This window comes from Cebus imitator, unplaced genomic scaffold (genome assembly GCF_001604975.1).
Source record: "Cebus imitator isolate Cc_AM_T3 unplaced genomic scaffold, Cebus_imitator-1.0 Scaffold501, whole genome shotgun sequence".
In the NCBI taxonomy this organism is placed as follows: Eukaryota; Metazoa; Chordata; class Mammalia; order Primates; family Cebidae; genus Cebus; species Cebus imitator.
In genome coordinates, this window is record NW_016107816.1 from 850788 (window position 1) to 865849 (window position 15062).

The 15062-nt window shown below is 39.7% G+C and overlaps 1 protein-coding gene and 1 non-coding gene across 13 annotated transcripts in view; one reads left to right on the forward strand and one right to left on the reverse strand.

Moving 5' to 3' along the window:
* TCF12 (transcription factor 12) overlaps window positions 1-15062 on the forward strand; it is a 370574-nt gene that overhangs the window by 348297 nt on the left and 7215 nt on the right. For 9 of the 12 annotated variants that reach the window (XM_017513791.2, XM_017513787.2, XM_017513789.2 and 6 more), the window contains one exon: window positions 6030-6262. In XM_017513791.2, coding sequence (XP_017369280.1) covers window positions 6030-6262 — 233 coding nt within the window. The remainder of the gene's footprint in view (window positions 1-6029; window positions 6263-15062) is intronic. The other 3 variants (XM_017513788.2, XM_017513790.2, XM_017513798.2) reach the window with 1 other exon arrangement.
* LOC119468838 lies at window positions 12453-12556 on the reverse strand. The gene has a single exon (XR_005197609.1). It is a non-coding gene; the product is annotated as a small nucleolar RNA U13 (small nucleolar RNA).

The window sequence follows — 15062 nt, forward strand, 5'->3', positions numbered from 1 at the left end:
TGCTCTGTTGCCCAGCCTGGAGTGCAGTGCCATGATCACGGCAACCTCCGCCTGCTGGGTTCAAGCAATTCTCCTGCCTCAGCCTCCTGAGTAGCTGGGATTACAGGCACCCACCACCACTCCAGGGTTTGTACTTTTAGTAGAGACAGGGTTTCACCATGTTGGCCAGACAGGTCTCAAACTCCTGACCTCAAGTGGTCCGCCCACCTCAGCCTCCCAAAGTGCTGGGATTACAGGCGTGAGCCACCATGCTGGGCCTTTGTAAGCTTTTTTCTATTTTTAAAATTTAGTGTTTTATTTTTTTACTTTTCAGACTTTTTTGTTAAAAACTAAGACACAGACACACATGGTAATCTAGGCCTACACAAGGTCAAGATCATTAATATCATTGTTTTCCACCTCCACATCTTGTCCCAGTGAAGGTCTTCACAGGCAGTAACATGCATGAAGCTGTCATCTCCTGTGGTAACAAAGCCTTCTTCTGGAAAACCTTCTAAAGGACCTGTCTTCAGGTTTTACAGTTGACTTTTTTTTTAAAGTTAGAAGTATACTGTAATGATAAAAAGTATAGTTAGTATAGTATAAATACATAAACCAATAACATAGTTATTATCAAGTACAGCAGATCCTGAAAGAACATCATTTTGTGAAATGTTGATGACAAAAAAAAATTGATTCCTAGCTGGAGCCTCTGTCTCTGTGGAGTTTGCACATTCTTCCCATGTGTCATCATGTGGATTTTCTCTTAAGTACTCCAGTTTCTTCCTTCATCCCAAAGATGTGCATGTTAGGTTGATTAATATGTCTAAACTGTCCCAATATGAGTGAGTGTGGGTGTGTGTGAGTGTGCCCTGCAGTGGAATGGTGTCTTGTCCAGGGTTGGTTCTGCCTTTCTCCCTGAGCTGCTGGGATAGGCTCCAGCTTCCCCCGACCCTGAACTAGAATAATTGGGAAAATTATTGTCTTACTTATTTTTACAAGTCTTTCTTAAATATGTATATATAGTTCACATTTATTTCAACGTTTAATGTTAGAAGTGTTTTTGGTCTTTCTTTAGAAGTTTTGGTGATATTTCGCCACCAGAAATGTACTGTAGGGACCTAACTCTTGTTTATATCAATTAACCTATGATAAAATTGGTTTTATTATATGTCATCTTGCTTGAAGTTTCCAAGAACTGATCAATGACAATAAGTGAGGACTTACCGTAGTGTGTACCATACATAATTGCATGCTTTTATACAACTGGCAGCACAGTAGGTTTATACCAGCAGCTATACAAACAATGGATTATGTGACCAATGCATTGTGCTGCAGCCCTACTACAGCTACAACATCACTGGATGATAGAATTTTTTAGCTCCAATATAATATTATAAGACACTGTCATATATATAGCCCCTCATTGATCAAAACAGCATTATGGGCCTCTTAACTGTATATTAATATAAGGGCTGAATATATGGCAAGACTCTGATTTAAACAAGGGGTCGGCAAATAATGGCCGATGGGCCTACCCAGCTTGCTACCCGTGTTCGTTTTTATTATTATCATATATATATGATATATAATTATATATATATATATATTTTTTTTTTTTTTGAGACAGGGTCTCAGTGTCACCCTGGCTGGACTGCTGTGGGGTGATCTTGTTTCACTGCACCCTCAGCCTCCCAAGTAGCTGGGATTACAGGCACATGCCATCATGCCCAGCTAATTTTTGTATTTTTAGTGGAAACAGGGTTCCACCATGTTTGCCAGGCTGGTTTCAAACTCCTGGCCTCATTAATGACCTGCTCACCTCGTCCTCCCAAAGTGCTGGGGCTGCTGCCTATTTTTATAAAGTTTTATTAAAACTTCACATGCCCCATTCATTTACTTATTGCTAGACTAAAATAGTTGCCACAGAGACTATATGGCCCACAAAGCTGAAAGTATTTACCATCTGATTCTTCTCAAGTACGAAAAAGGAAGTACTCTAGGCAGAATGATGTTACATGGCGTTTTCTAGAAAATGGACTTGACCTTGCTGTGAAGTATGAATATAGACACATAGTATGTTAGTTTCAAGTGATTTCCAGATTTTTCCTTCAAATTTTTTTTGCAGTTCTACATTAAAATTACATGAGTTAGGCCAGGCACAGTGGCTCACTCCTGTAATCGCAGCACTTTGGGAGGCTAAGACAGGAGTATCACTTAAGGCCAGACATTCAAGACCAGCCTGGTTATCGTAGCTAGATTCTGTCTCTACAAAAAGTTATAAAAATTATTGGGACATGGTGGCACACACCTGTAGTCCCACCTACTTGGAAGGGTAAGGCAGGAAGATTGCTTGAGTCCAGAAGTTTGAGGCAGTGGTGAGCCATGATCATGCCACTGTACTCCAGCCTGGGTGACAGAGAGATGCTGTCTCTAAAAAAATTTTTTAAATAAAAATTTAAAAGTTAGATCAGTTAGTACATTTGTGGTACACCCTATTTCTTGGCATACATATTCATTTGTCAGTGATAAGTGTATATCTCATACATTGTTCTTTGTGTTGAATTATGGTGCAAAGGAGACTACAATGAGGATGGTAGATAAAACTAAAAGAAGCAGAATGGTTCTTTCTGTCAGTCACATGCTTAAAAGGTGTCCTTTTGCTCTTTTGACATTCTCACTGTTTTCAACACTTAAACATTTCTCTTGGGGAAAAAGGAAATCTTAAGATCTTAGTAGTATTACTTTAATGTGCATTGTACTCAACTATCAGGGGCATAAGGAAGGAGAAACTGTTTCAAGGAATTCAGAAATCACTCTTTCAAGGCATCTTAACTCTTTCATAGTTTTCATTAAAATAGAATTTTAAGGGAAACAATTTACATCTTTCCTCCATATTCATCTTCTTATAGCTCAGGAATCAGTAAACCTTTTCTATAAAGGTCCAAATAGTGAAGATTTTAGGCTTTATTGGACATACAGTCTCTGTCACAGCTACTCACTTCTGCTGCTACAGCGCAAAAGTAGCCAAAGACAAATGGATATAGCTGTTCCAATAAAATTTTAGTTAAAAAAACAGATGACCAGCTCATAGATCATAGTTTGCTTACCCATATTATAGATCATCAGAAATTAGGTGGCAGTTTAATAGGTTAGTAATAGTCCATAATAATGAATAGGTTAATAATATGGCCTTTGGACAAGGTAAGATAACCTGGTTTTGAATCATGGTTCCATTGCATGCTTGCCAAGTGACCTTGGGCAAGTCTTTGAGCTCAGTTTCTTTTTCTTCTCTAAAAAGAAACTTTCTGTTACAGGATTCTTATAGGAATAACCTGAAAATGATGCATGTAAAAACCTTTGTACAATGTCTAGCACACAGTAAACACTCAATAAAGATACTGTGTCTACTGTTACGGTGGTCATTTTAGGTATATGGTGTAGGTTTGCTTCCACAGTGCACTCACCTGACATCTCATCGTTATACTACCACCAATTAGCTGTGTGATCCTGTGTCATGAAGTGGTTCTAAACCCTGCTGCACAGACCCTGCAACATTTTAGAAATATAGGTGCTTGGATCCTAAACCAAACTCACTAAATTAGTGAGTCTAGCATCTCTGGTAGTAAGACCTGGAAAGTTGTATTTTTAAAGTGCTCCTGGAGATACTAATGAGTGGCTATCATCTGTGGACACTTTTGATGATCTTTAAGTGGACTTTTGATGATCTTTAAAGGCCTTTTTGAAGTCAAAGAACCAGTTACTTTCTTTTGCTAAAAGAATGCATTTATGTAATTCTTAATGATTAGCAGGTAAAATATTAATACTTTTTAGAAACAGGGTCTCTGTCTCCCAGGATGGAGTGCAGTGGACTATAACCTCAAACTTTTGAGCTCAGGCAGTTCCCCCATGCCCACCTCAGCCTCTGAAACCACTTAGGTTACAAGACATTAGCCACCATGTCTGTCCTGTGTACTTGTTCTTTTATTAGAATACTCAGGGTATTAGAGAAAAGATTAAAATGCCTAATATTTTTGCACATGATTTCAAGGTTCTGAGAAGCTTTGGTCAGTAATTTATATCTGAGTCATAAATAGAGTTTTGTATATACTGTTACAAAGCATCTCCCTCATGTTTTTTTCTAATTATATAGTCTGTTTTCATTACAGAAAGTTAGAAAATACAGACAAGTATACACAGAAATTACAAGAAACCTCACTATTCAGAATTAACCACTGTTAACTTTTTCTTTTTTTTTTTTTCCTGAGATGGAGTCTCATTCTGTCGCCCAGGTTGGAGTGCAGTGGTGTAATCTTAGCTCACTACAACCTCTACCTCCTGGGTTCAAGCAATTCTGTTGCCACAGCCTCCTGAGTAGCTGAGATTATAGGCTCCTGCCACTACGCCTGGCTACTTTTTGTATTTTTAGTTAGATGTGGGATTTCGCCATGTTGGCCAGGCTAGTCTCAAACACCCGACCTTAGGTGATCTGCCTGCCTCAGCCTCCCAAAGTGCTGGGATTACAGGTGTGAGCCACCGTGCTCAGACTCACTGTTTACATTTTTAAATAGTATCTCTTTTTCCATGAATGGATTTTAAATTGGAATTAAACTGGACGTAAGTTTTCTTTACTGATTTATTTTTAGGGATTTTTTTAATTTTATTTCTCTTATACCTGAGACTTAATAAACTGGATATATGTGTTGTATTTTACTTTTTTTTTTTTTCATTCAACAATGTATTTCTGAAAACTTTTGGTTTTGTTTTGGATCAGCTTTATTGAGGCTTAATACACATGTAATAATAAAATTTACTACTTTTAAATATACAGTCTTAGTATTTGACCAATATATACATTTGTGTATGTATATTAAAATGTATATATTTTGTCATTTTGACAAGTGTAAAAGTTATATAACAGCTACCATATTCATAATGTAGAATATCTTCACCACCTCAAAAAATATTTTTATTCCTGTTGGTAGTGAGTCTCTTTCCTCCATCCCACAGTCCTTGGCAAGCATTGATCTGCTTTCTGTTACTATAGTTTTGTCTTTTCTAGAAGTTTATGTAAATGGAATCTTAGAGTATGTGATCTTTCATGCTGGCTTTTTTTACTTAGCATAATCTGCACCTTGATTTCAGAAACTACATAATGGTCCATTATCTGAATGTACTATGATTTATTTAACCCATTTCCTATTAATAGATTCCAATATGTTGCTAATGTAAATAATTCTGTGATCTTCTCCCTTTACATAAATTTCTGTGTACATCTCTAATTATATCCTTAGGATGAATTTCCAAAGTTGGAATTGCTGATCAAGAGGTAATGAACATTAAGGCTCTGGATTCATTTTGCCAATCTGTCCTTCAAAAAATTGTGTCATTTCTCCCATGTTTTATAGTCATCGCCACTGATGACAGTTTCTCTGTAGAACAAAAAATAGCCATTTTCTGAGATACTTCTCCCAACCTGTATCTTAAGCTTTTCTTCTTTCTTCTCACCAGGTAACTGCTAGAATATATTTAAGAGCATAGGCTAAGCAAATTATACATTAATGTACTAGGAGAGCTTTCAAACTTTAATGTGCATATGAATCATCTGGGGAACATGCTAAAATGCAGCTTCTAATTCAGTAAGATGGGAGTAGAATCTGAAAGATTCTACTCCACTATTTTTAACAAGCTCCCAGTAATGCTGATGCTACTGACTGGTGGATCACTTTTTGTGTGTCAAGGTGCTGGAATGTTATGTAGTTATTGATCTTACATTTATGAAGAGTTTCTGGAGAGATCTTCATGCTATGATTTACAATGAAAAATGCACTTGAGAGTGTATGTGGTATATTTCAACTATATGACTGTATATGTGCATTGAAGAAAAACTGGAAATGAATATACAGTTACGTTAACTGGACCTATTACTACTGTTTAGCAAGATTTATAGGTAGTTTTCATTTCCATCTTTATGCTTTGTAATTGTGCACAATCAGCATATCTTACTGTATAGGGAACCTAATAGACTTTGTTGTTACTTTATTTTCTAGCAGTACTAATGAAGATGAGGATTTGAACCCTGAACAGAAGATAGAAAGGGAGAAGGAGAGGCGGATGGCTAACAATGCCAGAGAACGTTTACGCGTACGGGATATTAATGAAGCATTCAAAGAGCTTGGGCGAATGTGTCAGCTTCACTTGAAGAGTGAAAAACCCCAAACAAAACTCCTTATTCTTCATCAAGCTGTGGCAGTCATTCTTAGTTTAGAACAGCAAGTCAGAGGTAAGCAGGTTCAGCCGAGATGTGTAACTGTTCTGCCTCAGGTGGGCAGACATTTCTGTTTACAGTTGCTCTTCTGCTTGGGGAAGTTGTTTGTTATTTCTCCCAGTACTTCTGCCACTGTATCGTCAGTGTCATTTTCCCTATAATTCTCACCTCTGTCTCACTGTATTGCACAATATGTGAGCTCAGTGTTCTCCACCAATGGAGAGTAATTCTGTGAAGCAAAACAGAAAACAGACAGCCTCTGCCTGCTGCTCAGCAATAGTTGCTGTGTGTCCCTTTGCTCTGGTGGCTTCTCATCTCTCAACCATTACATTTACCTGCTTGGACCTGCCCTCCTCCCTGTTCTTTATGTCTTTCCTACTTCTCTGTATTTATTTTCTTGCCTTCTCTGCCTTGGAGTATCTGCCGTGCCCTGCTGATTACTAGGATGCCTTGTCATGGGCCCTTCTGCCTTCGCCAGACATGGATGTCCTTTACACCCATATCAATAAGGTCTCAGGGCTTCTTTGTTGACCCCAGACCAGGAACACCAGGAACTTTTTGGGCTAACATACATTGGCATGCCTGTGTGTCCTAAAGGGCAAAAACAGCTCACCTACTGCTTACTCAGTTTCATTTTTCACAAAGTTTGTTGCAATCTTGAAGAACTTTTGAAACTTCATTTGTTCAACATGTATTTATTGCATACCTCCTCTGTTACAACCAGCTATGTCCTAGACCCTGGGTTATCAAATAATAGAAGCTTCTTGTCCTTAAGAGGTTCTACCATCAAGGTTGAGTTTCTCCATGTGTTTATATATTGTCTTAAAATATGCTAAGCCTTTTTGCAAGGAATTCATAAATGTGGCCCTAGGTTCCAGGTCTGACCACTAGTCTCTCTGAGAGCAATTCTTTCTATTTTGTTTGAAGAAGGTTCAAACAGGAAAAAAGAGTAGGGTGGGCAGATGCTTGAAAACTACAACCATGGACCCTCAGCATAGATTATAGAACGAGTACTCATTCTTAGGAAAACCAGAGTTAGAGAAGTTGAACAAACTTTCAGAAATATATACAGCAGTAGTTAATTCATCCATCCACTTCCTTCTGATATATTTAATGAATAAGAATGAAGGATAGATCATTTTGTGTACAATCACCTAACATTAAAAGTGATTGATCCTCTTCTCCCAAGATCCTTGAAGTATCTGTGGAGTATAAATGTTACTGAAACTTAACTTTCAAGGAGCTATAGACTCCCTTGGGATATATGCAAGGAGGCAGATTTTTACCCACTCACCTGTGGGAGAAGTAGTGGTTCCTTGAACTACTGATACCTCCTGTCACTTTACCAAAGGTTTTTTTCTTGAATTGTGCCTGACACCCTTTGTCTCGCTCTGAATGCAACAAGGCACCTGTGTTCAGTGGTTCAGATATATTCATTCTCCTCCTCTTCAGCCCAGGATATCTTCCACCCTGACTTCACCCAGCCATTTATTGTTAAAGCCACTGCCTCAGTCTGGGCTGTGAAAGTCTGGTACTCAACAGGAGTACCAGAATTAATTCTAGTACATGGCATCTTTTCCTTCCATAGTGCATTAAAATCAGAATGTAGTCATTTGTGTTTTAAAAATCTTTTTTTTTAAGAACAGAGATCCCTGCTTCAGATTTAAGCCATCAAAATGAGAAATACTTCTATGTTTGACAAACACAAACATAAATAAATAAAACATAAATTCTACCATGCCTGGATGGACCTTACTCATTTGTAACATTGGACTTTGGAAGTGGTTCCATACAGGCACCTAGAACAGAAAAGCTGAGTCTGAGAGAGGATCTATCATCTATGCTTATTCAGCTTACTGACTTTCTGGTCTTTTATGGTACTGACTATTTCACATAGAAATCTGGCTGATGAGAGTTTGAACAGATTTCAAATACACTGAACTGTAACTTTGTTAGGGATTGCTCTGATACTCAGAAAAGCCTACTTCTCCCTTACCTTCAGACAAGGCCTGAAGCCTTCTCTTAGGACTTTACATAAAAGCCTAGGGTTCTTTGTAAAACTTCTTTTTTTAAATTATCTCCCTATCTATCTGTCTATTTTTGTGGAGATGGTTTCACTGTGTTGCCCAGGCTGATCTTGAAATCCTGGCCTCAAGCAACTACAGGTGTGAGCCACCATGCCTGGGCTCAGACTCCTTGCAGGACACTCCAGTGACTGTCAAATAGGGTTTAGAATCCTTCATACAGGCCACAATACCTGTTCCTTGTCTTTGGCAGTACCTTCAGAGTTTTGTATAGCCACTGTCATTTCCTCAACTTACCTCCAACAGTTTTGAGTTATTTGGTAACTTGATCACTTTTGAGAGCCTCTTCATCCCTACTGTGACTCTCCTTAGTAATCCCTGATCCAGCAGTTTCTATTAAAACATATCTCGTGTTTACATGACCTATTGGGGCAACCTCTGCACTCTGGCTCCCCTTCTCGTTTGGGATGATATTCCAAGCCTGTATCTGTTGTGACACATCCTGTCACAATCCCTGGATAAGTAGTTATACTAGAAGGCAAGCAGATCCAGGTATAGCAGTTTATCCCAGAGAAGAGTGGGAAGAGTGGTTTCTCTTCTAAACCTCAGATTTTGCCAGAGCACTCTTAGTGCCTTGTTGCCCCACCTTGTTGCCCCACCTGTCAAATGCTGAGTCCCCACCATCAATTTAACCTTTTCCATTATCGTGACTACGTTATTTGTACCTTTGCCATGTTTATTCCCCAGCAGATAAATCATATTATCTTCAAGTTTGTACTCTTAGCATTACCCAAGACTCAGTTGAAAACATTTTCTCCTCTCAAACTCTTTCACAGGTCAGCTTGATCAGCTCACTGTTCTTTTGATAATTGAGAGATAAGATAGCTATTAGATTTTTATTTTCCTGGTCTCCAAGTGAGTTCGAAGATAAATGGTATAGGACAGTGGTTCTGAAATCTGGCTGGTCTCAGAATGACCTGAAACTTTTATTTTCTCAAACATTTCCAAAATTTACCCCTAGGAAATTCTGGTGCAATTAGATGGTTAAATGTGCTAGACTTAGCATATGCACTGATAATAATGCAGTCTTTCCTGCAGCCCCACTAAAATAAATAAAAATAGTATTATTTTAACCCACAAGGAGAGATGAGAGAGCAGACCATAGCAGATGAGATAGCAAAAGCTGCATGTAGGATGGAAAGTCGATGGAATAGCGGTAACTGACTTAGTTGTTCTAAGTACCGAAGAATACATGTCTCAAGAGTGGTAAGATCTAACCTTGTGCTAAATATAATGATTTTTTAAAAATTACCCGAAGTTGAAATATATAATCATGAAATTTCAGAGCAGTAAGGTAAAAAGAATATTCTAAAACTTCTGGAGATAAAATTTAAATAGCTTATAGATAAACAAGAATCAAAATACCAGCGTCCTGGACAGTAGTAGTGGATTCTAGGAGATAGTGAAACAGTACCTCCAAATTTCTGAGGAAAATAATTTCAACCAGAATTCCTTTTTTCTTTTTTTTTTTTTTTTTGAGATAGAGTCACGCTCTGTCTCCCAGGCTGGAGTGCAGTGGTGCAATCTCGGCTCACTGCAACCTCTGCCTACTGAGTTCAAGCAATTCTCCTGCCTCAGCCTCCTGAGTAGCTGGGATTATAGGCACGCGCCACCATGCCCAGCTAATTTTTTGTATTTTTGGTAGAGATGGGGTGTCAACTGTGTTGACCAGGCTGGTCCTAAACTCCTGACCTCAGGTGATCCACCCACATCAGCCTTGCAAAGTGCTGAGATGACAGGCTTGAACCACCACCTCCGGCCAATTTCTACCTAGAATTCTATACCTTGCCAGACAATTAATCAAAAATGGAAAATAAAATGATATTCCAGATAAGCTGGCATGGTGTGTGCCTATAGTCCCAGCTACTTGGAATGTTGAGGCAAGAGGATCACTTGAGCCCAGGAATTTGAGGCTGAAGTGAGCTATGATCATGCTACTACACTCCAACCTGGATAACAGACCCAAGACCACCCTGCCTCTAAATAAAAATTAAGTTGGCTGGGCACAGTGGCTTATGTCTATAATCCCAGCACAATAGAAGGCCAAGGCAAGAGGATCACTTGAGCCCAGATCACTTGAGACCAGCCCAAGCAACATAGTGAGGCCCAATCTCTTAAATTTTAAAAATCAGCTGGGTGTGGCACACATCTATAGTCCCAGCTACTTGGGAGTCTGAGGTGGGAGGATCACTTGAGCCTAGAAGATGGAGGCTGCAGTGAGCTGTGATTGTACCACCACACTCCAGTCTAGTCAGCAGAGTGAGACCCTGTCTCAGAAGAAAAATAAATATTTCAGATATGCAAATCCTTTAAAAATTAACCTTCCAGGCCAGGCATGGTGGCTCATGCCTGTAATCCCAGCAGTCTGGGAGGCCGAGGCAGGCGGATCACCTGAGGTTGGGAATTCAAGACCAGCCTGACCAACATGGAGAAACCTTGTCTCTACTAAAAATACAAAAAATTAGCCAGGCGTGGTGACACATGCCTGTAATCCCAGCTACTCAGGAGACTGAGGCAGGTGAATCGATTGAACCCAGGAGGCAGAGGTTGTGGTGAGCCAAGATCGTGTTATTGCACTCCAGACTGCGCAACAAGAGCGAAACTCTGTCTCAAAACAAAAACAAAAAAAATAACCTTCCACGTACGTTCTTTTTTTTTTGAGACATACTCTCACTCTGTTTCACTCTGTTGTCTACGCTGGAGTGCAGTGGCACGATCTAGGCTCACTGCAACCTCCAGCTCCTGAGTTCTAGTGATTCTCCGGCCTCAGCCTCCCGAGTAGCTGGGACTACTGGTGTGTGCAACCACTTCTGGCTAAGTTTTTGTATTTTTAGCAGAGGCGGGGTTTCACCATGTTAGCCAGGATGTTCTCAATCTCCTGATCTCGTGATCTGCCTGCCTCAGCCTCCCAAAGTGCTGGGATTACAGGCATGAGCCATTGAGCCTGGCCATATGTTCTTTTAAAAAAGAGAGACAGGGCCTCACTGTGTTTCCCAGGGTGGTTTTGAACTGGGCACAAATGATCCTCCCACCTCAGCCTCCTAAGTAACTGGGACTACAGGCATTAGCCACCATACCTGGCTCGTGTATATTTGTTCAAAAAGCATCTGACATATGCTTTAGCCAAATAAGTGCATAATCAACAAAGACAAGTGTTACAGGATCCAGGAAACAAAGGATTTAACATAGAAAAACAGCAAAAAGAAATCCCATGACAAGAGCTACTGGGCCTGGAGAGCAGCTAGTCCATGCAGAATACTATTAGCTGCAGAAGAAAGGTTTCCAGGGAAAGAAAATTGAATTAATTGATGATAAGATGTATCCAGGATTTTAGGAAAATACATTGGTAGGCATTTGTTAGATCTCTTGGAGCATTTGGTGTTGGGGTTGAGGAGATGGAATTTGCATTACTAACAAATAAAAAAGCAAGCAACTATTAGCTATAGGAAAAATAATTGTATGAGCAAGGGAGCAATCACTATAAATTCTTTTTCTTGGCCAGGCGCGGTGGCTCATGCCTGTAATCCCAGCCCTTTGGGAGGCTGAGACGGGCAGACACAAGGTCAGAAGTTCAAGACCAGCTTGACCAACATGGTGAAACCCTGTCTCTATGAAAAAATACAGGCCGGGCGCGGTGGCTCGAGCCTGTAATCCCAGCACTTTGGGAGGCCGAGGCGGGTGGATCACGAGGTCGAGAGATCAAGACCATCCTGGTCAACACGGTGAAACCCCGTCTCTACTAAAAATACAAAACATTAGCTGAGCATGGTGGTGCGTGCCTGTAATCCCAGCTACTCAGGAGGCTGAGGCAGGAGAATTGCCTGAACCCAGGAGGCGGAGGTTGCGGTGAGCCGAGATCGCGCCATTGCACTCCAGCCTGGGTAACGAGTGAAACTCCATCTCAAAAAAAAAAAAAAGAAAAGAAAAAATACAAAAAATTAGCTGGGCGTGGTGGCACATGCCTGTAATCCCAACTACTCAGGAGGCTGAGGCAGGAGAATTGCCTGAACCTGGGAGGTGGAGGTTGCAGTGAGCCAAGATCGTGCCACTGCACTCCAGCCTGGGTGACAGAGTGAGACTTCATCTCAAAAAAAAATTGTTTTTTTTTCCCCCCAAGTTCAGGTCAGATGGGTAATGTGCTGAGGTCTTAACAAGGTTGGAGGGTGATACATCTCACACACGCTCGTGAACACCCAGTCCTCTTGCTCATGAACTACAAAGGGATCAAACCTTTCCTTCCTTCCTTCCTTCCTTCCTTCCTTCCTTCCTTCCTTCCTTCCTTCCTTCCCTCCCTCCTTGTCTCCCTCCCTTCTTCACTCCTTCCCTGCCTCCTTTCCTTCCCTCCCTCCTTCCTTCCTTTCTTCCTTTCCTCCCTCCCTCTCTCTCTTTCTCCCTCCCTCCCTTCCTCTTTTTCTTTCTTTTCTTTTTCCTTTCTTTTTCTTTTCCTTTCTTTCTCTTTTTTCTTTTCCTTTCTTATTCTTTTGTTCTTTCTTTCCTCCTTTCTTCCTGCCGTTCTTTCATAATTCTTTCTTCTCTTGTTCTTTCTGCCTTTCATTAATTCTTTCTCTTCTTGTTCTTTCTGCCTTTCTTTTCATTAATTCTTTTTCTCTTCTTTCTCATTCTTTTCTCCTGTCTTCCTTCCTTCCTTTTTTTCTTTCTCTTTTCTTTTCCTTTTCTTTTCTTGTCTTATATTTTCCTTTTTCTTTCCTTTCCTTTTCTTTTTTTTCTTCCTCAGGGTTTTGCTCTTTTGCTTAGGCTGGAGTGCTGTGGCACAATCATGGCTTACTACAGTCTCAACCTCCCAGGCTCAGGTGATCCTACAACCTCAGCCACCTAAGTAGCTGGGACTACAGCTGGGTGCTAGCATGCCTGGCTAATTTTTAAATTTTTGTAGAGACAGGCTCTCACTATGGTGCCCAGGCTACTATAAAATCCTTACCTCAGCAGCCGTCTCCATATAGTCATAATAACATAAATATTTTCCTAGTCATAATAATGTAAGAAGTGACTAGTGAGTTAATCAAAAATTTTGCTGTAAACATGTTGAGTAGTTGATGTTTTAAGAGTCAAGTCCTCAGCTATGTAAGAAGTCAAGAGATAGAATTCCCCTAATTGAAATGTGGGAAGACATACCTGTCATGCCCTGCAGGTAATGAGAAGCACCACATCTTTCTGGCTGCTTAACACAGGTTTGCTCTGGGCTGCTGTCACACACCAAGAGGTATGAAAGAGTAGCTTTAGCCTTTTTTGAATCAAAGTTGTATTTACTTCACGTTTCCTGGAGCCTGCTGTAGTATTGTTCTTCCTGCCTGAAGTGTTCGTTGTCTTACTCTAGGAATCTGGAAGATCTTGCCTAACTTACTGAGTTTTTGGCTCTGGACCTTCCCAGCATTTCTCATCATGCCTCCCAGATTCTGGTGTGATAGTATTAGTTAGCTAAGAGCAACTTTCCATTATAAGAGAAATGTGAGCCTTTTTTCATTTGGAAAACTTTGGCATCTCACATTCTCCTCTTTAAATTTTTCATACTAATTTATGCCGTCTTCTCAGTCTTCTGGTCACTATATGAAATTTTAACCTCCACAGCTAAAAAGACAAACTGATGAAGGACAAACTTTTATTTGTCAGAGGTGCACAACTACTTATTAAGAAAGCAGCTATTTATATTTCTCCTCACATAGTGATGAACATACTATTTTTTTCCTACTAGGTATATAGATACCTAGTAGGATATAAATAAACTGAGTGTTTGTTTCTTCCTTCATTAATCCTCCTTATAGTTGCATAGGCCCTATGTCTGTCCCGAAGTACAGGGACTTAGAAAATTAGAACTCTAAAATGAAATTTTATTAGTATGCATCACTGATAGTCAAGAGTCGGCTAAGTTTACCATAATGAAATTGTTTACTTTTTAAAAACTTGGATGTGAACTATAAATGTGTATTGAAATGTATACATTCAAATACATTTTTACCTTACTTTAAAAGGGAAGCTGGAACAGTGGCATCTGCTGGTAGTCTCATATTTTAGGGGGACTGAGGTGGGAGGATCTTTTCAGCCCAGGAGTTCAAGGCAAGCCTGAGCAATGTAGTAAGACCCCACCTCTAAAAAAAATGGTCAGGGGTGGGGACATGGAAAAAGGAGAGCTGTGCTAATGGTATATAAGCTAGCTATGCCCTCATTTCAGGAAAATCTAACTTAAAAAAATTAAAACTTCTAAAAAATACTATTTTCATTCCAGACTAATTACAAATGATCCCTTTATATTATATTCATTAGGATATTTTTAATCCATTTATAAAAAGATGTAGAACAACTTTTAACCTATAGCATATGTTATAATCAGAAATAAAAAGCTGTATTGGAAGTTGTGGATATCTTGGGCTTCACACTCATTTTTTTAAAAATCCAACAGGTATAGTAATGTTTAAGTGGATTTTGCTCTAATAGATTTTCTTTCCCTTTATTTCTCACAGTAGCACCCTGTTCTTTTTCTTTAATTTGTTTGTTTTTTGGGTTTTTTTGTTTGTTTGTTTTTTGAGACAGTGTCTCGCTCTGTCGTCTAGGCTGGAGTACAGTGGCACAGTCACTGCAGCCTTGACAACTCTTGGGCTCTAGCAATCCTTGTGCCTTTCATTCTTTAACCATTCTCAGCTCATTCTTTAACGTCTTTTGAAAATACCCATGTTGCAGATTCCATCCAGTCCTCTTTGCTGTCTTTTATAAAAAGC